General features: G+C 59.1%; 11 protein-coding genes across 11 annotated transcripts, besides 18 other annotated features; all 11 read left to right on the forward strand.

Moving 5' to 3' along the window:
• The first annotated feature begins 66 nt into the window (after positions 1-66).
• Positions 67-111: a microsatellite.
• A 513-nt stretch (positions 112-624) lies between these two features.
• On the forward strand, positions 625-1,503 carry Tco025E_01975 (putative SNAP protein; the record flags this gene model as incomplete). The annotated part of the gene is made up of 1 exon (XM_029368911.1): positions 625-1,503. The coding sequence occupies one exon, from the start codon at positions 625-627 to the stop codon at positions 1,501-1,503; it is 879 nt and encodes a 292-aa protein (XP_029230941.1).
• A 58-nt stretch (positions 1,504-1,561) lies between these two features.
• Positions 1,562-1,594: a microsatellite.
• A 334-nt stretch (positions 1,595-1,928) lies between these two features.
• Tco025E_01976 (uncharacterized protein) lies at positions 1,929-2,954 on the forward strand (the record flags this gene model as incomplete). Its single annotated transcript, XM_029368912.1, has 1 exon — positions 1,929-2,954. The coding sequence occupies one exon, from the start codon at positions 1,929-1,931 to the stop codon at positions 2,952-2,954; it is 1,026 nt and encodes a 341-aa protein (XP_029230942.1).
• A 60-nt stretch (positions 2,955-3,014) lies between these two features.
• Positions 3,015-3,036: a microsatellite.
• A 171-nt stretch (positions 3,037-3,207) lies between these two features.
• Positions 3,208-3,308: a microsatellite.
• Positions 3,309-3,395: 87 nt separating this feature from the next.
• Tco025E_01977 (phosphatidate cytidylyltransferase-like protein) lies at positions 3,396-4,526 on the forward strand (the record flags this gene model as incomplete). The annotated part of the gene is made up of 1 exon (XM_029368913.1): positions 3,396-4,526. The coding sequence occupies one exon, from the start codon at positions 3,396-3,398 to the stop codon at positions 4,524-4,526; it is 1,131 nt and encodes a 376-aa protein (XP_029230943.1).
• An 85-nt stretch (positions 4,527-4,611) lies between these two features.
• Positions 4,612-4,640: a microsatellite.
• Positions 4,641-4,758: 118 nt separating this feature from the next.
• Positions 4,759-4,829: a microsatellite.
• A 223-nt stretch (positions 4,830-5,052) lies between these two features.
• On the forward strand, positions 5,053-6,642 carry Tco025E_01978 (putative zinc finger protein; the record flags this gene model as incomplete). The annotated part of the gene is made up of 1 exon (XM_029368914.1): positions 5,053-6,642. The coding sequence occupies one exon, from the start codon at positions 5,053-5,055 to the stop codon at positions 6,640-6,642; it is 1,590 nt and encodes a 529-aa protein (XP_029230944.1).
• Positions 6,643-6,699: 57 nt separating this feature from the next.
• Positions 6,700-6,730: a microsatellite.
• A 1,070-nt stretch (positions 6,731-7,800) lies between these two features.
• On the forward strand, positions 7,801-9,528 carry Tco025E_01979 (TPR Domain containing protein; the record flags this gene model as incomplete). Its single annotated transcript, XM_029368915.1, has 1 exon — positions 7,801-9,528. One exon carries the CDS (start codon positions 7,801-7,803, stop codon positions 9,526-9,528), a length of 1,728 nt encoding a protein of 575 aa, XP_029230945.1.
• A 238-nt stretch (positions 9,529-9,766) lies between these two features.
• Positions 9,767-9,799: a microsatellite.
• A 67-nt stretch (positions 9,800-9,866) lies between these two features.
• Tco025E_01980 (uncharacterized protein) lies at positions 9,867-10,997 on the forward strand (the record flags this gene model as incomplete). The annotated part of the gene is made up of 1 exon (XM_029368916.1): positions 9,867-10,997. The coding sequence occupies one exon, from the start codon at positions 9,867-9,869 to the stop codon at positions 10,995-10,997; it is 1,131 nt and encodes a 376-aa protein (XP_029230946.1).
• A 61-nt stretch (positions 10,998-11,058) lies between these two features.
• Positions 11,059-11,086: a microsatellite.
• A 124-nt stretch (positions 11,087-11,210) lies between these two features.
• On the forward strand, positions 11,211-13,229 carry Tco025E_01981 (uncharacterized protein; the record flags this gene model as incomplete). The annotated part of the gene is made up of 1 exon (XM_029368917.1): positions 11,211-13,229. The coding sequence occupies one exon, from the start codon at positions 11,211-11,213 to the stop codon at positions 13,227-13,229; it is 2,019 nt and encodes a 672-aa protein (XP_029230947.1).
• A 99-nt stretch (positions 13,230-13,328) lies between these two features.
• Positions 13,329-13,371: a microsatellite.
• A 341-nt stretch (positions 13,372-13,712) lies between these two features.
• Positions 13,713-13,747: a microsatellite.
• Positions 13,748-13,842: 95 nt separating this feature from the next.
• Positions 13,843-13,874: a microsatellite.
• Positions 13,875-13,924: 50 nt separating this feature from the next.
• Tco025E_01982 (proteasome regulatory non-ATP-ase subunit 7) lies at positions 13,925-15,133 on the forward strand (the record flags this gene model as incomplete). The annotated part of the gene is made up of 1 exon (XM_029368918.1): positions 13,925-15,133. The coding sequence occupies one exon, from the start codon at positions 13,925-13,927 to the stop codon at positions 15,131-15,133; it is 1,209 nt and encodes a 402-aa protein (XP_029230948.1).
• A 416-nt stretch (positions 15,134-15,549) lies between these two features.
• Tco025E_01983 (putative RNA-binding protein) lies at positions 15,550-16,833 on the forward strand (the record flags this gene model as incomplete). Its single annotated transcript, XM_029368919.1, has 1 exon — positions 15,550-16,833. The coding sequence occupies one exon, from the start codon at positions 15,550-15,552 to the stop codon at positions 16,831-16,833; it is 1,284 nt and encodes a 427-aa protein (XP_029230949.1).
• A 123-nt stretch (positions 16,834-16,956) lies between these two features.
• Positions 16,957-17,023: a sequence feature (A-rich).
• Positions 17,024-17,149: 126 nt separating this feature from the next.
• Positions 17,150-17,176: a microsatellite.
• A 293-nt stretch (positions 17,177-17,469) lies between these two features.
• On the forward strand, positions 17,470-20,991 carry Tco025E_01984 (uncharacterized protein; the record flags this gene model as incomplete). The annotated part of the gene is made up of 1 exon (XM_029368920.1): positions 17,470-20,991. One exon carries the CDS (start codon positions 17,470-17,472, stop codon positions 20,989-20,991), a length of 3,522 nt encoding a protein of 1,173 aa, XP_029230950.1.
• Positions 20,992-21,048: 57 nt separating this feature from the next.
• Positions 21,049-21,105: a sequence feature (A-rich).
• A 245-nt stretch (positions 21,106-21,350) lies between these two features.
• Positions 21,351-21,452: a sequence feature (GA-rich).
• Positions 21,453-21,958: 506 nt separating this feature from the next.
• Positions 21,959-21,992: a microsatellite.
• A 342-nt stretch (positions 21,993-22,334) lies between these two features.
• Positions 22,335-22,808, forward strand: Tco025E_01985 (exonuclease; the record flags this gene model as incomplete). Its single annotated transcript, XM_029368921.1, has 1 exon — positions 22,335-22,808. The coding sequence occupies one exon, from the start codon at positions 22,335-22,337 to the stop codon at positions 22,806-22,808; it is 474 nt and encodes a 157-aa protein (XP_029230951.1).
• A 159-nt stretch (positions 22,809-22,967) lies between these two features.
• Positions 22,968-23,002: a sequence feature (A-rich).

Below are 23,002 nucleotides of genomic sequence, written 5' to 3' on the forward strand. Positions count from 1 at the left end.
AACCTGTCCGTGCAGATGCATACATGCATTTGCATGGGTGCACGGTTGTCTTGTCCAAATGCTACATGTGTGCGTGTGTGCGTGTGTGCGTGCGTGCGTGCGTGCGTGTGTTTTGTATTCGTGCGCCTTCCGTTTAGCGTGTGCTTTGCCCCCCTCTCCCCCTCCGACTCGCCACCCATACTTTTCCCACTGGTTGTGGTTATGCATCATTCGTTTTTCTCTCTGTGTACCTGCCTGCGTTGCGCGTGGAGTGCGAGGACGGCCAACCGGCAGTATTATTATCTATGTATGCTATACTTGAATGTTCCAAGACTGACCAAATAAGTGGCTCTGCTGCTGGAGAGAGCGAGAGCGAGAGAGGGCGCGGTAATGCAAAGTGCGGCCGCCCGAGCGCAGGATGCTACCTGCATTGCAATGCTGCCTTGATGACCCCCTTCTCTTTGCTTGCCCTCTTTGTTTTTTTTCCTCCCTTTGTTTTTCTCTTTGCGTGGCCTTCCACGAGGAACACAACCGACACGAGAAGAACTCCAAGCTTAAGGGTATTACACAGTGGTGGGACGGAAGGGGCAAGGAAGAGGGCACCGCACGCTTGCGAGGCAGTCCCTAGCTTAACATAGCCTCAGGATGGAGAGTAAGGCTGAACAGCTCATGGCGGAGGCGGAGAAATCGCTCAAGGGCTTCTCTTTGGCCAAATACTTCAGCGGTGACAAGTACGAAAAGGCACGCGACAAATTCACGCAGGCGGCAACGCAGTACAAAGCATGCAACAACTACGCCAAGGCCGCCAAGGCGTATGGGCGAGCCGCTGACATGTCAAGGGCAAGCAAGAATGACGTGGATGTGACAACGGACCTTGAAGACGCCGCGAGGTGCTACGTCAAGGCCAACGACACAAAGACGGCAGCGGATTTATATGCGCAGGTGCTGGAACAGTATGAGAAGGGTCAGATGCACATCAAAGCTGCAAAGACGTGCGTCAGTTTGAGCGAGATCACGGAGGGGGCGGCTCCGATAAAGTGGCTCGAGAAGGCGTCCACGTACTACCGGATGCAGGGGTCACGGGCGTCAGCCGATGAGTTGAGGCAAAAGGTGGCAGAGGCAAAGGCGAGGCTGGGCGACTACAAAGGCGCGCGTGAGTTGTATGAGCTACTTGCGCGTGATACGTTGAACGACGCGGTGCTGCGTAGTGCGGCGCGAAAGTTGTTCTTCATGGCACTTCTAACGCAACTCGCCACATTTACAAAGGAAAACGTTATGGAGGACGTGGCCGAGTTGCGGGAGCGGTTTGAGGAGTATCAGGAGCTGGACCCGCAGTTTGACCATCTCACGCGCGAGCACATGCTTGTGAAGGCCGTCATCGAGGCCATGGAGGAGGAGAGCGTGGAGAAGATGGAGGCGGCGGTCATGGACTACGACAAAATTTGTGTCTTGGACGACCTGAAGGAGAAGATGCTTCTCCGCGCCAAGCAGGCACTCGTTGGGCGCCTTCATGACCTTCGTTAAATTTTTATTTGTACGCCTTTTTTTCTTTGTTTCTTTTTGGGCTTCTCGTTTGGTCGCATGAGTGTGTGTGTGTGTGTGTGTGTCTTTTTGTTTCGTTAAGCTTCCGCTGTTTGTCCAGCGAAGCCTGAGCGACGCGTCATCTCTCCGCCTCCGCCTCAGCTGGACGAGACCCAGTCGCCGGCCGTCGTCGCGTGAGGCATCGTTGCTGTGACGCCGCATCGTGTGGCTCCTTTGTCTCACTGCCCTGAGTAGCACTGCGGCCTCTCTCGCTCGCCGTCGTCATGTTCGCAGTGCAGCTGCCGCTATTTGCCTCCCTCCCCTTTTTATATATATTTGTGGTTGTGTGCCTGTCTGTCGTTGTGCCGGCCGCGGAAGTTAGAAAAGGGGGCGACGACGCGGGGGGCGGAGAGCCACACGCGCCTCTCATGGAGGGAGAGATGTCGTGTTGCATCTGCATTTTGCACTCTAGTGGCCTTTCATGCAGTCCCGAGCTTCTCTCCCAAGCTGCGTACGGCGTCTCTGCAATGTTTCGCTCTGTGCAGGCGTCCTCGGCGGACTTTGTCCCTTGTGTTGCCGTCCTTCGCGCCAACCCGGCTGAGGGGGTGCGGTACGCGTACACCTCCTGCGCCAGCGACGCCCCACATGATGCGGAGGAGGAGCTGAAGGACGAAAGGAGAGGCGTTTCGGAGGCAGTGAATAATGACACCGAGCGGAGACTTGGACTTGCCGCGCGCTTTAGGGGTCGCTCGGCTCTTTGTTTGCAGCGGGCCATCCTTCGTTGTGAGGATGCGGCGGAGAAGTGTGAGGAGGCGGCCCATGGCGGCGTGGATGTGTGGCGTTGCCTTGCTGGGGCGTTGTTAACCGCGTGCGGCTTCCTCCGTGCCCGTCTTGTGGGGGATGCGACGAGTGATGCGGCGGCCCTTGAGTTTGTCACTGCCCCGTCTACGCGGGGTTATTTGATGGTGTTTAGTGATGTGCACGATGCCCCTGCGTTGTCGTTTGCTTCGGAGTGTTCCTTTTCCGCTGCCGCATTGGTCCTCACAAGGCTGCATACCACCGTACATGTGTTTGGCCGTGCCGCGCTGTCTAGCGTTGCGGGAAGTCGTCTGCAGGCGCTGGCGCACTCCACGGGAGGTCTATGTGCCCCACAGTTTGCCCTCTCTCACGTGGGCTACATGCTGGACGGAGCCGCCGCGGAGACGACGTCGCACGACGGCAGTGCTGTGGGCCGGCCGGCGCGAGAGCGCCTGGTGGAGCGGTACGTGGTGCGGCCTGTCAATTTGCCGCAAGAGCCCAGCGCCATGTTCGTCGCCGACGGCTCCAACGCCAGCTATTTGGCGTGGCTGTGTCCCGCCTGCATGGCGGTAATGGTGCGGCACCCGTGGGAGGATGAGGTGGGGAGGAGCTGTCCGTACTGCCTTCTCGCCGACGGCGCTGACGGACGAAGCTGAAAAAAAAGCAACAACAACAATGTGAACGCTCTTACTTGTTTCTCTCCGCGCAAACAGGCAATATATATATATATATATATATCGCTTAATCAATGACATGCCGTGTGCTACGGTGACGTTATTAATATTGTCCCTCCTTGTAAACTTTTTTAGCCTATTGCCATATCTCTTGAGGTGCGCCGCTTCCACTTCCGTTTTCCTTCCCTTCCTTAAAACTACCGCAGTTGCAAACTGAGTGCAGGAGAGGGCGTGGCATAGATACACAGCAGTAGATAACTAAGTAAATAATACATATATATATATATATATTTATGTGTGTACACGTATACATACGTACATACATACATACGTACACATAGCCGCTGAAAGGGCGGGGGGCAAATTATATAAAAGTAAGAAGGGAGGGAAAGGGCACAAACATTGCCTTGCCGGATAGTGATCATGACCTCGGACAAAGTGAATATTGTGTCGACAAACATCTACACCATGAAGCGGGATACGAATCTTTTAGTACGGACCATCACCATTGCCCTCGTCGGGCCCACAGCAGTGGTACTTGCGGCGTACAGCAAATACACATGCGCCCTGCTTGTTTGGTTTTTCTTCTTTTTTGGAATGCTGGAGTGGTCAGGAATAATGCGACATATCAAGGTGGCACTTTTGCAAGACTCGGAGCATAGAAGAAATGAAGTCGCAGATGAGGCTCTTCCAAAGGAGTATGCCGCGCCAGTGACCCCGCATACCGCCGTAGTCATCGTCAAAACTTTTGTTTCATCTCTTATTGCATTTGCGGCCTGTATGGGGGTGGATGTTTTCCTGCTCTTCGGGACCTTTTACTTCCTTGGCTGGACCCTTTTCACGTTGTGGGGCCAAAACGGCCTAGAAAAGGGATCATTCCTTGGTAGACGAAGGATGAATAACGTAGTGGCTCAAGTCAAGCTCGTCAAGCAATTTCTCCTGTCTTTGAACAAGTCGGGATCCACAATTTCCCCACTGTTTCTTAAAGAAGAACTCCGTCTGATGGCTGATAAACAACCATCAGAGACGTCACTTAATTTCTGCCTGGAATATTTTGGGTTTGTTTGGATTGCCGGAGTGACATATCCCATACTTGCGTACGACATGGACGATTCAGGGAGGCCGTGGATCTTGGCCTCGCTTGTGAGCAACTTCGCTGTTGACATCGTGGCAATGTTGGTGGGACGTGCGATGAAGGGCATGACGCACCCGTTGCAGGAAACCATTAGCCCTAAAAAGTCGATTGAGGGGGCTGTCCTGGGGGTTATCTCAGGCGCTGTGATATTCGTTTTGATCCTACGCTCTGCCTGCGGTGGCTGCGTCCTCGCTCAGAGTTGGGGGTCAGCTCTCCTCTACTTTGTTGTCGGCGTGCTGCTGGGCATGATGGGAGTCGTCGGTGATCTCCTGCAGTCCCTGCTGAAGCGAACGGCGCGGGTAAAAGATTCGGGGTACCTAATGCCGGGTCACGGCGGTGTGCTTGATCGCATTGATGGGCTCCTTGTCGTGTTTCCTACGATGTACTGCTGCATGCGTGTTATCCAGCTGCTCTCCTGAGGCTGACGACGACCGTGCGGTAGCCGTCTTTCCCCCATAGGAACTCCGGAGGGACAAGCGAGGACGGCACTTGCTTATGCCGAGGTTGCTTGTGTTTTTTTTGTTTGGTTGTTTTCCCTGTGTGCCTTGTCGTTGTTTGTGCCTCTTGGGTGTTTCTAGACCCCTCTGTTCCACCGGAAAGGAGAATGAAAGGAAGCAAGAAGCACGCATGAAAGCTTTGGTGCATGAACGATTTTATTTTGTTTTCCCCTTCTCTTTCCTCTCTTCTTTTTTTTCTTTTCTTTTTTGACTTCTTCGCTTCTTCCTCCCGTTACTTCCGCCGCATCGTTTGATCGGGCGCTGAAGGCCGACGGCACCGCAAAAAGAAGCCGAAGCAAAAACAAAAAGGGGCAAAGGTGCAATAGGCGCGGTGCACCTTTGAGTCACCTGTGACTGCAACTGCTGCGAGGACGCGGCGACCGACGCCTGCGAAGGGGGGGGGGGGCTGTACGCACAGCGGCGGAGAGGCGCGTGGCTGCGGGACGGCATGCGCGTCAGCGGCGCGGGCCAGATGGAGGAGCTCATCGCGTCCGCCACGGCCTTTTTGCAGGCTATGCGAGATGATCAGCACGAGGGGTCACTTGCGTGGGTAGAGCGGCAACTTAAGGCCCTGTCCGAGGAGGCGACAAGGGGCAGGCCGGAGGCGGGGGCGCGCGAGGCGCTGAAGAAGCTGCACGAACGTCTTCGCTGCGGCAGCGGGGCAAAGGACGGGGGCGCAGGTGCCTCTGCTGGGGCGAGTGCGGGGGGACACGCGTACTGGTTGGGTCAGAGGCCTCTCCCCGGTTTGACGGAGGAGGAGGTGGACAGGGCCGTGCAGCAGCTGTCGGAGGAGGAGCGTCGGCAACTTGCAGAGGAATTTGCTGCACTGCGCGAGGAAGGATTTGAGCTGCTGCGTGAGGATGAGGCGGACCCGGCGCACGCGGAAGAACTGGTCGCCGGGCAGAATGCAGAAGGCCCTGACAGGGACGATGAACAGCGCACCGACGGTGATCACAGTGCAATGGACCCTGATAAAAGTGACGGTCGAAGCATGTTCTTTGGGGGAACTCTGCTGGAGTTGACTTACGACGACGACGCCTGGCCGTTAAGCGCACGACGTGAGGCGTGTGCCATGACGATGAATCACCACGGCATGGGCCAAGCACCTCTACCCAGGTTTTGTACACCCAGCACGGACAGCAGGGATGCTGTGTCTGCTGCGCCGAACTCTGTGGTTTCGCGTGCTCTCTCCTCGTGCGCCAAGCCTTCCTATGAGATGGAACAGGCAGGCTACATTCGCGATAGAGTGCGCATGATGTTGCTTGCGAATCGTGTGGCAAAGGATGTCGAGGGGGACATCATCGACGCCGCGTTGGGTGCAACGGAGGAGCTGCGTCGGGAGCGCGAGCGTCGCCTGCAGTCGCTGCTGGAGCGACAGGCGGAGTTGTTGCAGAAGGCGGTGGAGGTGATGCAGTTGCTGCAGACGCTGCATCGTCGGGCGATTGGTGAGTACGTGCGAAATCCGTACGTCATGCAGACGTGGCAACGCAACGAGTCGGCCCAGGTGTGCCAAAAGTGCCAACGCCCCTTTAACCTGTTCGTTATGCGGCACCACTGCCGTCGGTGCGGCCTCATTTTCTGCCAGCGCTGCTCCTCGTACGCCGGAATGCTCCCTGACAGGAGGGCAGAGCAGCACGTGGCCTCGGCGTGGCTGCGCCTGTGCCAGGACTGCTACGAGATCTGCTGCGAATATCAAAAGTGCGTGAGTACCGCCTCTCCGCCCCCGCGGGGGCGCTGCGAGCGAGAGAGTCGTGCCCCAGAAACCCCCTCCTCCATTTTGTTCTCGAAGTATTCTGACGAGAACGGTGTCCTTGCGGACAAACTACCACCCTTCTATGTAGTACTTCCTGAGGAGTGGTACACGGCGCGGGCGGCAACGGCGTCAGGCTGGCTGAACTCAATCAGGAATGTTCCGTATCTGCTCTGTGAGAATCTCCATGACGGGATTAGCTCCCTCACTCAGATGGCGACGCCGGGGCTGGAGCGTCTACTGTCGGTCACGACCGACACCGTGAGGCGCATTAAAGAAGAAAAGTAGACTACAGCGAGGAAGGTGCGAAGGTTTACCGGACGGCTCCTCCTCGCCCTCTCTCTAATATTATTATTATATATATATATATATATATGTGTGTGTATCTTTCTGCCACCCGCCATTTTCACCAGGGAGGGTAGCATTTGCGTGGATGATGTGTTGATCTCTTCCCTGCAATGCGGCACTTGCGTTTTTTTTTCCTTTGCCTTTTTCTTTTGCCGTGCTTCTCCCTTCTTCCCTCTGCCGTCCTTAGGTGCCAGTGGTGTGTGTCTGCGCGTGTGGGTGTGCCCGGTCGCAGGGGAATTTGTTCTTTTTGTGTGCGTGTGCGGGAGGGGAACTGCCGTGTTTGGGTTTAACGCGCACTCCCCCCCCTTTTCTTCTTGCGGCGCATGTGCGCGTGCAGGTGCGGGCGGCCCCCCTTTGTATCGGCTGTGATGCCGCCCTCAGGCCACCCCGCGCCGGACGCGGCTGGAGGTAGGGAGGAATCAAGGAAGCAGAGTGGGGCACGGGAGGAGCGGAACCATAAAATACAAGAAGAACGAATGCACAGACAAAGAAAAGGTGGGTAAAAGAGCTTGCGTGGGCGTGGCATGTCGTGCTTCACAAGATGATGAGCGTAACTGGGCGGGGGGGGGGTAGAGGAGCGAAGTAAATAGTATGTGCAAGTTGTGCTTCAGTCATGGATGATTCCCCTCTCCGTTTTATTGTTAGTGTTGCTGTAAGGCGTCTTCTTCCAGTTTTATTTGAAATGAGGCTATAGAAATGCAGGCGCCTTAGTTTTAGTGTGTGTCTTTGCTGTTACAATTCACCCGCCTTCCCTCTTCCCCCCCCCTTTTTTTTTTCTCCCCGGTGGCGGCGCACACGCCTCTGCGTGTGCATGGCTCGCTCTGCCCCACGGCGTATTTCCAGCGAGCATCACACACATGCATGTGGGTTTTGCCTCTTTCTTCACTTCGGTTCCTCCCCTCCATTCTTCACGCTCCCCTCAGTTTTTTTTTTGATGTCCTGGTTTTCATTTACGGCCCTGCTTTCTGGTGCATTGTCGTCTGCGCGTTATTGCCGTACAACTTCCCTGTGCATTTGTCCATCTCTCGCTTTTGTTTGCTGCGCTGCTGCGAGTGTGCGTGTGCGGGGGGAGCCTGCCGGTTCCATCTGCGTCCAGCGATGCCTGTGCGGCCGGTGTATGAGTGGGAGCAGACGGAGGAGGAGGTGCTGCTGCGCGTGACGATCAAAGGGTTCAAGCAGGAGGCGATCGACGTGTTCCTCTCGGATGTCTGGGTGAAGGTCAACGCGGCGCCCACGTACCTCCTCCAGCTCGACCTCCTGCACCCCATCGACGCGGCGCGGTCGACGTACCACATGGACCCGGAGGACCGCACGTGTCTGCGCCTGCGCCTCCGCAAGCAGGCGGCCGGCGCGTGGCCGGAGCTTTGCATTCGCGCGGACGAGTGCGACGCGGCCGCCGTTCGCGAGCGCCGCGCCACCGCGACGAAGCGGGCGGAGGAGGACTACAACCGCCGCCTGCAGGAGCGGGCGGGGAAGCGGGCGGAGGAGCGGCGGCGCATGACGGAGGAGCAGTGGGAGGTGGAAAAGGCGCAGCGGCGGCTTATCGAGGGCCGCGTGGCGGAGGAGCGGGAGACGGCCGAGGCCGACCTCTACGCGTGGGAGGAGGCGCGGCAGCGGCAGGCCCCGACCTCCCCGGCGGATGTCGCCGTGCCGCAGGCGGCGAAGGTGGAGGAGGCCGCCGCGCCGTGTGTGCGGCACCACGACACCGTTGTTGTCCCCGTAGAATTCACGCCAAAGCTCGCGGCAATGCCGACGCGCTCACGCGGGGAGGAGGAGTACTACCGTCGAAGTCGGTACAGGCCAACCCGCATAGAAGACAGCCCAATGTTCTGGAAGGAGCGCGCTGACAAGCACTACCAGCACCAGGAATGGCAGGCGGCGGCGGACGCCTACACGGAGTCCATCAAGCGCGATGGCGCATTTTTGACGTGTGTGTCAAACCGTGCCGCCTGCTTTATACACTTATTTGAGTACAAGCGCGCCATTGAGGACTGTACGCTGGCCTTGACGATGCTGTCAAATACTCCGGCAAGCGAGCTGACGCAGGAACGTTACCGGTATCTCATGATGAAGCTTCACGCCCGGCGAGGGGCGGCGTACTGCTGGGGGCGCTGCTGCGAGAAGGGCGTTGAGGATTTCCGCATCGCCTCCGCGTACTGTAATCCGGAGGAGGACAGCGACGTGCTGGCGGACTACCAACTCGTGGAAAAGTACATGAAGGAGCGGGGTTTACTAGAGACGAAGGATCCGTTGGAGGACAAGTTGCGAGAGGCATCTACCTTGTACTACCGAGGCAAATACGCTGAGGCTGCGGCGGTGTACCGCGACGTGCTGCAGGCGAACCCGTACGACGTGGGGGCGCGCAACAACTTGAGTGCCGCCCTGCTGCAGCAGGGACTGTTTAAGGAGGTGCTGGAGGAGACCGCACGGGTGCTGAGCTTCTGCCACGAGGTTGCGGACGCGCTGAGTTGCCCTGGGGCACTCTCCACGAACCTGGTGGACAGCGACGACGACGACGACGTGGCTGCGGCGGGGGACGAGGCTGCGGACGAGATGGTGCGGCAGCGGAATGCCGCGGCGCGAAAAGTGGGCGAGCGGAGCGGGCATGTGTACGCGCTGCTGAAGGCCTGTGTGCGGGGTGCGGCGGCGCACTGCGGGCTCAAGGACTACCGCAATGCCCTGCAGCTGCTCGAACAGGCGGTGCGCATCACACCGTACGACGACGATCTTCAGGAGGATTACAACCGTGTAGCGGAGAAGCTGCAGATGGAAACGCTCGTGGCCGCCTCAACGGCGGGATCGCAGCGGAGCTGCGGGAAGAGCTGACGCACGCACACACGCACGAGCAAACAGAAGAAGAAAAAAGAAAAAAAGGAAAACATGAGAAGAAAAATGCTTTGATACCTTTTTTTATTTTTATTATTCTTCTTCTACGATGTCCATTTGCCTCAAGCGGCTGCCGGTGGGTGAGACGACACTTTTGTCCGTTTATTATATTACGCGTGTGTGTGCGTCTGCCCCGGTATATTCGGTGTAGCTGTGGTGGCGTCCTTTGATGCGCGCGCTCTCTCTCTCTCCCCCCTGTCTCTCCTCCCTCGTGCGCCGCGGATTGGTTTGCTTCCGCTCCCGCCCAGTTCTGTTGGCAGCCCAACATTCAACTGCTGATGCTCGACGCGGAGGAGCTGGAGGAGGGGGCGGCGCTAACCGGGGCGGAGCTCCTCCACTGCCTCACGACGAGAAATGAGCGGCAGCGGGAGGAAACGAGTCGGAAGCTGCGCGAGTACACAAAGTTGCAGGAGGTCCTGGAGAGGCTTACGGAGCGGTGCCGCGTGCCTGTTTTGGCGCCCGTCGCCGGCGGAATGGCGTACTTTGAGGCGACAATGGAGTACACAAACAACATTATGGTCCTTCTCGGCGACGGCTGGTTCGCGGAGCGCAGCGCAAAGCAGGCACGCGAGATCGCGGGTCGCCGCATTGAGTTTCTTCGCCGCGAGGAACGCGTCCTTGCGGAGGAGGCGGCTGCGCTGCAGCAGCGGCAGGCCCTGTTCCTCGCGGAGGTCCCCAACGCGGAACAGGCGATGTTGGAGGCGGCGGCGTTGGAGCAGGAGGCCCCGGACCCGCAACGCGCGGACGGCGGCGCGGCGGAGGCCAGCGAGGCGCCGCTGCAGCTCGCGCTGCGTGACGCGGATTTGGCGGTGGTCGATGAGCTCGACCAGCTGACCGAGGAGGAGCTGCTGGAGATTGAGCGGGAGCTGGGGGACCGCATTGAGGACGACGAGCTTGTCGAACGTGTCATGACGGAGAGAATTATCGCAAAGAAGGAGAAGCGCGTGCGTGCGGAGCTGCGGCAGGGGCGCACGCGAGAACTGCACCTCTCCACCGCCGCAGCGGCGCCACAGCGGCGGGGGGAGGACCAGCAGCAGCAGCCACCGCCGCCGTCGCCGTCGCCGCACCCGAAACCCGCCGTGACGACGTCTGCCGCCCCCGCTTTCGGCACGCCGGGGGACATCGGCCGTGCCGCTGCGGCTGTGGTGAGCGGAACCGCGCGGGGCAATGCCAACGCTGCGGACGCCGCGGGTTCCTCGCGGCGCCGCGTCAAATTCAGCGATGTGGTCGACGTCGTCTCGCCGGAGGGCGCTGCTGCTACCGTGGCGCTTCCCCCCGCCCCCTGCCACGTCGTGGGAGATGTGGTGGAGCACGGCTTGGCGGCCACGTCGTCGTCTCCTGCGCCTGCCGCAACTGCGCCGAAGCGGAAGTCGCTCTTTCGAAGCGAAATGGAGCATTTCTCGAGGTGACAATGCACACGGTCAAGGCTGATTCTCCTTTTCAACTAACAACTGCTCCTTTTCCCTTCTTTGTCTCTGCGTGTGTGAGTGTGTGTGTGCTGCCTTTGGGTTTCATTTTTTTTATTTTGTTTTTGCTGGCGCTGACTTCTTACCCTTACGACTCTCCATGCGTTTTCGTCTCGCGAGGCTGCTGCTACTACTGCCAGTGGAGACGCGAGGACAATGGCACGCACGCAGGACGACGACTCCCCGCAGGTGCTACGGGTGGACGACCAGACGATGCTCCGCGACGTCTACCGCCTCCTCCTCGACGGCACGCGCAGCACGGCGGAGTTGCTGGAGCAGCTGGGCGGCGCCGCCTCCCCTTCCCCGGGGAGGCCACAGGGGGCTGCCGGCAAGCATGTGAAAATATCCGAGGAGGTCACCGTGTTTCACGACGCCGCCGTGGAGGAGCTGAAGCTTCCGCCGGCGCTGACGCTCTTGTACGACGCGGCCGTGGCGGAGGCCCCGGTGAGGCCGGTGGCCGGCCTCCTGCGCCTGCTGGAGCTCGCCGGAGAGCCAGGCACGTCTCCCGCGCGCGGCAACCTGCTGTACGAGGCGGGGCTGCGGCACCGGCAGAGCAGCCTGCGGTGGCGGGAGGAGCAGCGGCGGCGGCTGGAGGAGGCGGAGATGCGGGAGTGCACCTTCAAACCAGCAATCTCGGACTCCGCGAAGGGGATTACCCCCAAGGGCCTGGCGACTTTCATGGAAAAGTGCCTGGAGTGGAAAAAGACGGCGGCGATACGGCTGGGGAAGAAGGCGGCGCAGGACCGCATTAACCGCGGGGAGGACGAGTGGTTCACGCCGTGGAAAATGGAGGAGCGCAGCCAAAAATTGATCGCGGAGCTCAAAAAGAAGGGCAAGCGGCGGCGCAAGTTGTGGGAGCCCAAAAGTCCAAACAGTGCCGCTGCCGCTCGTACCGGGGCTCGCGCCTCGCCGGGTGCCACTCAGCCTCCCGAGTCGGATGCGTTGGAGACGCCTTCTTTTCACCCGGTGACACGCGCGTCCGCCGACGAGAAACGCGGCTGGCTGCAACACGCTGGCGCGGGTGACACGTCAAGGCGGAGTGAGAGGAGTGGGCGGGGCGAGCGCAGCCTGCTGAGGGCGTACCTGCAGCGCGTGGAGGCAGACAAGGCGCGTCGCGAGCAGAGGCTTGAGCAGCTGCGCGCCGACTGCGCCAGGAAGGCGCGGGAGCAGATGTACGAGGCGAAGACGGGCCAGCCCCTCTTTGAGCCAAATGCGCTACCAACCGTGCGGAAGCATGGCGTCCGCGTCGGCTTCAAGGAACTCGACGGGGAAGAGCGACAGGAGCTGCTGAAAAAAATGCGGCTCCGGCACCAGGAATACGTGCTGGCGCGGCATTTCCGTGAGGAGCGTGAGAGACGGGAGGGGAAGCCGCAGCACCCGCGCGGGCCTGACGAGGTGGTGGCCGACCTGCTGGACCAGGCGAAGCGGCGGTATCGACATGCCGAGGACGCAGTCGGCGTCCCGGCGGGGACGTTTCACCCACAAATCAGCGCACGCACGAGAAGGATAATTGCTCGAAAGTTGTGGCAACCTATACATGAACGACCTTTGCCGAGACGACCATCTCAGTCGTCGGAGGCTCCTTCCTCCTGTTCACCAAAGTCCTCTGACACGTGCTTCGAGCGCGTGTTGGCCCGCTCAGAGAACTGGGTGGAGCAGCGCAATCAGCGTGTGCAGGGCGCGCGGCTGGCTTTGGAGAAGGCGGCGGCGGCCGAGTGTAGCTTTCACCCAAACCTGGAGAGCAGCTTCGATGCGTCGTCGATCGGCGGCAACTCCGCGCAGTCGCGGGTCGTGGACCACGACGCCCTGGTGGCCAACGCCGAGGCAAGGATATGCACGGAGTTGGGGCTGCTGCGGTCGCAGGCGGCGCTGCGCGACGCGGCGTTCATGCGTGGCGTCCGCGAGCCCCTTTCGGCGGTCACGCTGGCGAGTGCCCCGAGGCCTTCCCGGAGCGGCGTGGAACGGTACGCGCGGAGCGTGTCGGCGCCCGGGTTGCCGGAGTACGCCTGCGGCGGCTCGGAGCGGCGTTGCGGCGGCGCCGTGTGCGACCGCCACGGCGAGGACGAGGACGAGGAGCTCTACGCCGGCCAGGAGGAGGTGCAGGAGCTCGCCGACGCGTGGGCCCTGCTGGACGCGCAGACGGACGCCATCCTGAGGAGCTGCACGTACTACTGACGGTTGCGGCTTCGCGGCGCGGGTGCGATGCCGTCGGGGAACGCGACACGCTCAAGCGTCCCGCTCCCCAACGCCTTTGCTCGTTGTCTCCCTTGAGCCCAAACACACACACACACACACACACATGCCACACGCGCACACATTCAAAGCAAAGGAAGGCGAAAAAGAAAAAGGACACAAAAAGGGGGAGGAACCCCTTCCGCTACTCGCTGTGCCGTACCGTGGTGCTGTGTACTCTCCCCTCCCCCTTCCAAGTACATCTCTCGTGCTATGTGGTTTATCTCGTTTTCGATTTGTTCGTTGTTTATTGTTTATCATTATTTTTTTCCCCCTCCCCCCCCCTTTTTTTTTCCCGCACCCTTCCACTGCCGCCCACTGCCGTATCGTGTCTGATTCACGTACTGCGCACATGCGTGCCTCCCCCGCCTTTCCTCCCCAAACCCTGCCACTTTTCTCGCTTGCCACGCACCCCATCGCCTCCCGTTTCTTTTTTATTTTTATTTTTCTCTTTCCCTTTCCACTGCGCGTGGCAGATCGCAATTAATACCTTGCAGCCTAACTCGCTTCCGGCAACCGCCGACACCACGAGTCCCTTTTTGCTCCTGAACAAACGGCAGCAAAGGAGCCGACAGCAGCAGCAGCAGCTAGAGAAAACGAAAAAAAAAAAGGGCAGCGCAACCGCAACAACGGCCTCAATGCCCCCGCCAAAGAAGGTGGCGGCAGACAGGGACAATGAGGAGGGGGAGGAGCTGCAGCTCGAGGAACCTGTGCCTATGAGTCCGCTTATTTCGTTGCTGCACCTGCGCCACACCTACACGTCGCAGTACGTGGAGGAATCGAAGCGTGAGGAGGCAAAGGCAGCCATACTGCGGGAGGCGTATGACCACAACATGGCACCCTACCTCCGCTTCATCTACGAATCCTTTGCCTGGGCATTGGATGAGACTCGAATGCAGGAAATGGATGCCGCCAATGCGAAGAAGCTGGCGGAGCTGGACGCACGCATCAAGGACGCGCAGGAGAACCTCGGTGACGTGGAGGTGCGTGAGGGGCTTCTCGCCAAGTGCGATCACTTCGCCCGCATTGGCGACCTGCAGGAGTGCCTAAAGTTTAACATTGAGTGCTCTGGAAAGACGCTGGCGGCGGGCCCAAAGTTGGATCTGTGCTTTCAGCGCATTCTGTTAGGAATCGCTTTCTCCGAGAACGAAATTGCCGCCAACGGAATTCGCGATGCACACCGGCTGATGAAAGATGGCGACTGGGAGCGACGCAACCGCCTCAAGGTGTATGAAGGTATCTACTACGTCTTTATCCGCGACTTTAAGCGCGGCTCTGAGCTGCTGCTGGACTCCGTCTCCACCTTTGCCGCCAGCGAGCTGATGAACTTCAACGAGTTCATCCTCATCACGGTGGTCGCGAGTCTGACGGTGCTGAGCCGCTCCGAGTTGAAGCAGCAGATTGTAGACAGTCCAGAGGTGCGGAGCGCCGACATCAAGGACGTGTTTCACCTCGTCACGGTCATCTACAACTGTCGCTACAAGGACGTCTTCCCCGCGCTCGACACCGTCTGCCACCAGCTGCGCGGCCTGGTCTACCTCTCCCAGCACGTGAACTACTTCTTCCGCGAGGTGCGTGTGCTGGTCTTCACGCAGTTTCTCGAATCCTATAGCAGTGTGACGTTGAACTCCATGAGCGCCGCCTTTGGTATTCCCCCGCCGGTGATGGATAGCATGCTGGGGACCCTCATCTCAAACGAGCGCATCGCGTGCAAGATGGACCGCGTCTCCGATAGCATCGCCACCTACCGGGGGGACACGACGAACTTCGACTACCACCGCATCGTCAAGAATGGTGACCTGTTGCTGAATCGCATTCAGAAGTTGTCTCGACTGGCGGAGATGTGACGCCCCCTCTCAAGTTCGTTACTTTGGCGTCATTTTTTTTTTCTTTCTTGTTCTTTCTCTCTTTATTTGCACCCTCCCCTCTCCTCCCCCGGAGGAGGATAAATACACCCACTCAGATTACAAACGGAAGCACCCTACGCATGTATTGCAACTGTGTCTGTAAGACCTGCGGCTTGCTTCCTTTGTATGTGGGTGTGTGTGACGAGGGGCGGCCGTTTTCAATGTGACAAGAGGAGAATGCGCGAATGCCTCTGCCCTGTTTCGGCGCCGGCACTCTGCTGACCCCGCCTTCGTGTGTCTCCTGTCATATGCAGGGGCGCTCCTTTTCCTGCGCAGCTTTTCCCTTCCTTTCTTTTTTCTTCTTCCTTCATTCTGCCGTCTTGGTGGTCCCTCCTTTGCTCAGTTCGTGCGCGGCAATGGCGAAGGGTGTGCTGCGGCGGAAACCGACACCCTCCGCCCTTCGAAAGAAGAAGGCGCAACAGCGGATTCGAAAGCAGCTGCGGCGCAGGCAGGAGAAGAAGCGGCCAAGCTGGAAGGCCGCCATAGCGAAGTCGTACGCCGACGACCCCAAAGCCGGAGGAAAGGCAAAGGAGCCCTTCGGGAAAAATAAGCGCAAGCGCCCGCGTGACGATGCCGAGGCCGCCGACGAGGAGGGTGAGGTGCAGAGTGACGTAGACGAGGAGAAGCAGGAGCGCATGAACCAGCGAGACCCGCTTGAGACGCAGCTGTTCCTCAAGCGGCTGCCGTTAGACACCTCGGAGGAGGAGATGATGAAGTTCTTTGCCTCCCGCTTTGGGCAGGTGCGCCGTGTGCTGCTTGTGCGCAACCGGGCGACGAGGACCCTGGCGGGGACGGGGTTTGTCCACTGCGGCTCCGTCGAGCTGGCCGACAAGATCTTTGGGCACGCGCAGCAGAACGCCCGTGAGCTTGCCGCCGCCGACCGCGCGGACTGGAAGGAGAAGACGACGGATCTCTCGCACTGCCAGGCGAAACGGATGCGGTTTAAACTTCGCACCGACGCGTTCATGTCGCGGGATCCGTTTTTAACGATTCGCGAGACACGCTTCACGGTGCACCGCGTGCTGTCGAGAAGCGACTCGCATGAGGCCTCCGCGGCGCTGCAGAAAAAGCAAAAACGAACAAAGGTGGCCGCCGATGACCCACGTCACCTGTACCTGCTGCGGGAGGGGCTTATTCTCCCCGACACCCCCGCCGCGCGGGGCCTGCATCCGCAGTACCTTGCCATGATTGAGCAGGACTACGAGGCCCGCAAGAACCAGCTGCGCAACAGCAACATGTTTGTCAGCACGACCCGCCTGAATGTGCGCAACCTGCCACGGACGATGTCCGAGAAGGAGCTGCGGGCCCTGTTTGCCGCCCAAGTGCGCTCCTTCCTCAAGGCGAACAAGAACTGCGTTGAGAAGGACAAGTGGGGGAAGTACGGCCCGATCAAAAACGTCAAGTTGGTGAAGGACTCCGCGGGCACCTCGAAGGGGTACGCCTTCATTGAGTTTGTCAACCACCCCATAGCCCTGCACGCGCTGCGCACAATCAACAACAACCCCACCCTCTTCGGGGACAACCGGCGCCTGATGGTTTCCTTCGCCATCGAGGACGTCAACGCCATTCAAAAACTGCAGCGCATGCGGGAGCTTCGGCGCCAGCATCAAACCCCGCGTGAAGAAGGGGGGGCAGGCTGAGGGTGGGGATCAATTCCCGCCCCGCATGCCACGCAGAGGCGCAGGCCGTGAGGAGGACTTCAAACTTCCACAGGGAACCGAGTAAGCAGCACAATAGTGCGGGAGAAACAAAAAAGGAGGAGGAAGCAAAAAAGAAAAAGAAAAAAAAACGAAAAGAAAAAATAAACAAAACAAGGAAAAAACAATACAACCAAACACCCACGCACACACAAATGAAGAAGAAGATGAGAAGAGAAGCGTTTGGCCGTATTCCCTCTTTGCTGGTCTCTCCTTATTTGCTCCTGCTGTGCTCCGTTTTCCCTCGTCCCGTTTTCTTTTTGCTTTGCTTTGCGCCCCTTTGCTTCCCTCGTGCAGCTTCCATCTCGCCTCTCCTCCCGTTCTTCCTCTTTGCCCAGTCTTTCGTGAAGCGCGGTCCGAGTCGCCTTTCCTTCTTCCCCCTCCCCGCTGCTGCCGGTGGTGGAAGAGAAGGTGCAACCCAGTGAGAGAGGAAAAAAAACAACAACAGAAAAACAAACCAACCAAAGCAGGAGGGCGCGTGAAGAGGGAACGCGTGGTGTGGGGAGGTTGAGGCTCTCATCCATCGCGTGGCGCGGAGAGAGAGAGGGTGCGTCTGTGTAGATATTTTTGTTGTCGCAGATGCGACCTAGCGAGGTCCCTCCGGCGGAGGGACCACCAGCGTTCCCAACGTTTCCGCTGCCGCCCGGCGATAACGACTCCTCCACACCAGGTAGGCAGTACCCTGCAGGAAATGGGCTCCAGTATGCTGCTGCTGCACAAACTTCCTCCTCCGCGGCGCCTGTTTTCGTTCAGGAGGCGCACACCCGACGTGAGGAGTACGCCAATGAGGCCATCCAAGCCACCGCAGAGCACTGGGTTCAGGAGCAAGCACGGCGTGAGACAAGGAAGCAGGCGGCTAGAATGGAATCCGACTTTGTGCTCGGCGCGGCGGTAGGGGAGGAAAGGGAGGCAAGCGAAGGTTCCCTGGAATTTGTGACGGGGCCACCCAGATTTGTCGGGCGCGTCATCTTGCTTCTAGCGGTGGGTCTCTTTGGCGCCATCCCGCTCATGTCTCCGTTCGCGTTAACGGTGCTTCTGACAGGCTGTGTTGTGACGTATGCAGCGGATTTTGCAGGATACCGACGTGGTTGCGTGCTGGCGATCATAGGCACAACCGGATTATTTGGGGTGGCGCTTTTTTTGTCCAACTTACACGCTTCCATTTCTAGTGTGGGGCCATTATGCATGATTTTAAGTTTGCTAGGATTGCTCCTCATGGCGGCCATGGCTGCGTTTTTGCACTTTCATTGGATGCAGCTATACTTCCCAGAGCTGATTTGTTTGATGGAGCGCTGCGTACTTGGGGTGACGCCGATTCTGACGTTGCCCTCCTTGCTATCCACCATCACGGCTTTGGTCGGCTCCCGGCACGCCCCTGCGTGGTTTATGGTGGCCATGTGCGTGCTGCATCGGTACTTCTACGGCCCGCTGGAGAGCAGCTTCCTCATGCGTCGACGCCTGGTTCGGGGGGAGAGGGAAACTGATGGCGCCTGTGAAGAGGAACCGACAGAGGAAGTGAAGTCGCTACAGGCAAACGGACGAGCTGAGGCGATAACTTTTACGTTGCTCTTAGTCAGCCTCCCTTCCCTGCTCTACATTTTTTTCCAGAGCAACTTCATTGATGCATGGCTGCCGAACACGCTCAATGCATTTGGTATGATCTGCGGGCCAGTTGCTTACCTTTGCTTCGATCCGAAGCGTAGCCTGTGGTTTCTGCTTCCGGAGAGACAGACGCTGCACCATCGAATTGGGTGTGACCCGCTTGGCGTACACGAGACCGTCGAAAAGTACCGCAACCCATTTCTCATTTTGAGCGTAGCAGTAGGTTTGCACTGGGCCATCTATCGCGTGCTTCATTCCCGCTACAGATTCCTCTTCAACGGGATGCCGCCGCCGTTTAACGCTGTCTGTTTGACCTTTGCCATGTACCTGGGATTGTATGCGGCGTACGCAGTAAAGATACTACTGGATGCTGACAAGCAGGGTAAAGATACACGTTCCACCCGATATATGGGTCAACGCGTAGCGTCAGTTGTAGCAGCCGCATTGTCGTGTATCTTCTTAGCAGTAAGTGCAGGTGTACCTGGGATTTTCTTGATTCTCATGGTGCTCTGTGTGTCCTCCGTCAACATTTTCCTGCTGGATCGTGCGAACACCGGGCCAATGCTGTCCTTTACCGTATTTTCCAGCTTACTTCTTCTGTGGTGGATGTACCGCATGTTTTCCTTCATTGTGGTGGACCTGCACGTACTTGGGGAGTCTACCACCGTCCCAACGCCTCTAGTGGCGATGAGTGTGCTGTGGTGCTACGTGCTGAGCTGCGTCGCGTTTACAGTGTCCTTCTCCACGAACAAGATTCCCTTTATCTTGGCTCTCTTCGCCCACTCGCTGCAGGTGGCGTGGGTGGAGCACGTGTTGTACTCGCAGAAGGAGGATAACGTCTACCCGGCGGTGCTGGTGCCACTTACAAGCGCCGTTGGCGTCCTCTTGGCCTCGCGGCTCTACAAGAACGAGACCCTCGGCCTCCACGAGGCCGCCCTCATCGCGGCGTCCTACATCGCAAAGCTGCTGACCTTTGTGGTGGAGGTGACGGGCTCGTACTACCTCGCGGAGTCCGCGGAGTCGGACAAGCGGTACTTCCACGCGATTGAGATTGGGCTCGCCTGGTGGTCGGCGCTCTTCGCAGGTTTTGTCGTTGTGGTGTTCGAGCTCAAGCGGGGGCGGCACCTGAGGAACACCTACGCCAGGCCGCTCACGGCGCTGTTTGTCGTCAGCGCCCTGGCAATGACGGCGAGCACGGCGCGAAACTTTCAGCGCGCCGTGTTCGAGTTCTTCACGCAGACCCGCCTTGCCGACTCGAACAGCGTGCACGTCATTTTGGGGACCTCGTTTCTCTTTTTTAGCCTTGTCACGTACCCCTTCTTCGCTCGTCATGCGGGTTTGCATACATTCATGTACCCGCTACGGACCATGGCCCGCGGGGCGCTTGCGTTGGGTGTTATTCTCCTCGTCACGCAACCCACACGAATTACAGAGCACGGAGGTGAGGTTGAGTTTGACTTTGTCGACGAGGATGTGAGTAGGTACTGTTCCGTCGCGGGCATGATGCTTCTCGTCGCGGGACGGCTTATTCCAATGACGTCGCTGCACTTTTCGCTCCGTGCCGTGTATTGGCTCCTCACCACTGTCTTGCTTTCGGTTGGGCTCGCCATGTACGTCCTTCCGGTACCGACGGTGTACCTCTTTGCCGGCATCTGTGGCTTTGTGTACTTCTCTCTACTCACGCTGGACGTGGCACACTACCGCAAGCTGTCCTCCAACGAGGGGTGGGTTGTCTACGCCGTCTCCGTCTGTTTTATGATCTTTTCGTTGATTGTCACTGGACGCGTGGACGTGCGGAAGTACGCGGGGGGCAGCCCGCTGCTGATGTGGGAGATTTACACCACCGGCCGCCGGCGGCAGCTTTCCGTGGCGGGAATCACGAGCCTGTTTATGGCCATTGTGCTGAAGTTTAGGGTGTGCGGCAAATCTCTCGTGCCCGACGCGCTGCCGCTCACGTCGGAGGTGATTGAGCAGGTGGGGCTGCTGGTGAACTACACCACCGTCATCGCCGTTTCCGCCTTGACGACGCACAACATTTGGTGCAACGGCAGCGAGCCCGGGCTGCACGTCGCGACCTCCCTCTTCCTGCTTCTGCTAGCCGACGACGGGGTCCTCTTCACGGGACTAGAGCGGGGGCACTTCCGCTACTTCCCCGTGCTGGTTTACCTCCTCGGCGTGCTCTGGCTCTGCCTCCTCTACGACGCGTACGCCGCCTCGCAGACGGTGCTGGGCGGCGTTGTGCAGTGTCTGTGGTCTGTCTTCTACGCGCTGCCGGTCGTCCCCTCGCACGTCTCGCTGCTTCTGCTGCTGTGGTTCGGGAAGAGGCGAGGGGGCACGCCGACCTCCGGCGTCCTCGCCTTCGTTGCCCTCGACATGCTCTGCCTGCTCTTCTCCGCCCGCAAGACGCTGCAGTGGATGGCGATCGTCGGCGTCTGTGGGCAGAGCGCCCGCCTGTTCGAGGCGCAGTTCTGGAAGAAGCGGCTGGAAACCGTCTTGTAGGCACCGACGGCGGCGGCGGAAGCGGGGGGGGGGGGAGAAAACAAGAAGCGCACACACAAAAAAAAAGGGAGAGAGAGAGAACGAAAAAAAAAGGAAAAAAATTAAAGAAAGAAACGTACAAGCAAACCGGGCCCCGGTGTGCGGGGGGCAAAAGAGGCGACTGCGGCGACGTGTGCCACTCGCTTAACGCAACACACGTGTGGATCCAAAAACAAAAAAAAGTTCCTGCCGTTGCGGGTGCAGGGCGCCGCCCCCCCGCGGAGGTGGAGTGAGGGGGAGAGGGCGGAACGCATTGCGCGTAGCAGCAGGAGGCCCACGGCGCAGTTGGTGCGGCAATAGCGATGACAGAGCCAAACTAAAAGAGAAGAGCAAGAGGAAGAAGAAGAAAAAGAAGCGAAGACATAGAGAGGAGGAGGGGGAGGAAACACAAAAAGGAAAACAACGAAAAAACGAAGAGGAAGGGGCGAGCGAGAGGGAGGAAGCAGAAAGTGTCCGGAGGGAAGCTAGCAGAAGTGTGAGGTGAGGCGGGCTGATGGTGTGTGACGTTTTCGCCTGAGTATTTGCGGATGCAACTGGAGCTATGACTTGCGGCGTGTTGCCCTTTGCACTGTGTTACTTCGCTGAGTTTACAATGTGGACGTCAAAAAAAAAACAATGCAAAAGAGCTATGCGCCTGCAATTTTGTCGCTGCCTCTTTGTTTCCTCTTGTGCTTGCCTAATGCGTCTACATGCATGGGCGCATGCGCACGGATGTGGGTAAACACCTATTTGGGATATGCTTATGCCTTTCATTCCTCTCTCTCCTTCCCTCTCCATTTCTCTATTAATATTCCTCTGCACGATGCACGAGGTGAGGCGTGCTGGATTCACTGTTTTCACGTGGTCGTAAACGCGCCCGCTCTGCGGCCGCCACCCGCAACGAGGTGCTGCTGTCGCTTCCACCGTCCTGGCGCCACGCATTCGCTGCAGCGGAGCCGGCGCGGGCGGAGCCGAGTGCGAGCTCGTCCGAGGAGCGGCCTTCCGCGGCGGTGGCTCACCCCGCCTGCCACGGCTCTCGACATGTACGGCCCGCGGAACCCTCCCGTGGCGAGCCCGCGCTGCTGCGTCGCACGCTGCTGCATCCACGTCCGCCTGCGTTTGTGAGCGCGGTGTGCGTTGACCTCGAGACCACGGGGTTTTCTGCGCAGCGTGACGAGATCGTCTCCATCGGTGCGGTGGAGCTGCGTTGGGACGGCACGACGCTGCGTCGTTGGGTGTTGGGCACGCGGTTCTTCTCCCGCACTGTGCGGCCGTCGCGGCCCGGCAACCCCCGCGCGGAAGCGGTGCACGGCCTCTCGCTGCAAATGCTGCGTGATGCCCCGCCGCTTGCCGACGTCCTCGCAGACTTTGCCGCATTTCTCGCCCAACTCGACGGCAGTTTGCGCCCGACGCTGCCGGGCGATGACGGGCGGCACCGCAGCCGATCCGACAATGCGGCCGCCACGACGTGTTGCACGACGGCGTCTGCTGCCTGCGGTACGCTCGCGCTGCCGCCCGTCATTGCCCACAACGCGAACTTCGACGCCTCGTTTCTGCAGCGGGCGGGGGCGGCTGTCGGCTGGCGGGTGGTGTGGGACAAAGACTCCCCGCTCACCTGCACGCAGGCGATGTTTCGCGCGCTGTACCCGCACCAGGCGGCCGACCTGACGCGCAGCTGCCAGTTCTGCGGCATTGACGCGTCGGGGAGGGACAACCGACACGACGCGCTGCACGACGCGCAACTGTGCGGACGTCTATTTCTGCGACTGGCAGACGCGTGGCCCTCGCGTCGTGCGTGAGCCACTTCTCCATGTGGGTTTTTTCCCCTCCCCCCTTCTTTTTTTTTCTGCCTGCCGCTGTTGGTGCTGCACTCCGCCTCCGCTCTGCCGGGGCGACGGGCCAGTGCAAAAAGTACGCTCGATCTGACGCGCCGTCGTTTTTTGCGTCGTTTGCCAGTAAAAAAATAAAAGAAAATGACAAAGACAAAAAACAA

This window comes from Trypanosoma conorhini, assembly GCF_003719485.1.
Source record: "Trypanosoma conorhini strain 025E chromosome Unknown Tco_14.4_contig_00072, whole genome shotgun sequence".
In the NCBI taxonomy this organism is placed as follows: Eukaryota; Euglenozoa; class Kinetoplastea; order Trypanosomatida; family Trypanosomatidae; genus Trypanosoma; species Trypanosoma conorhini.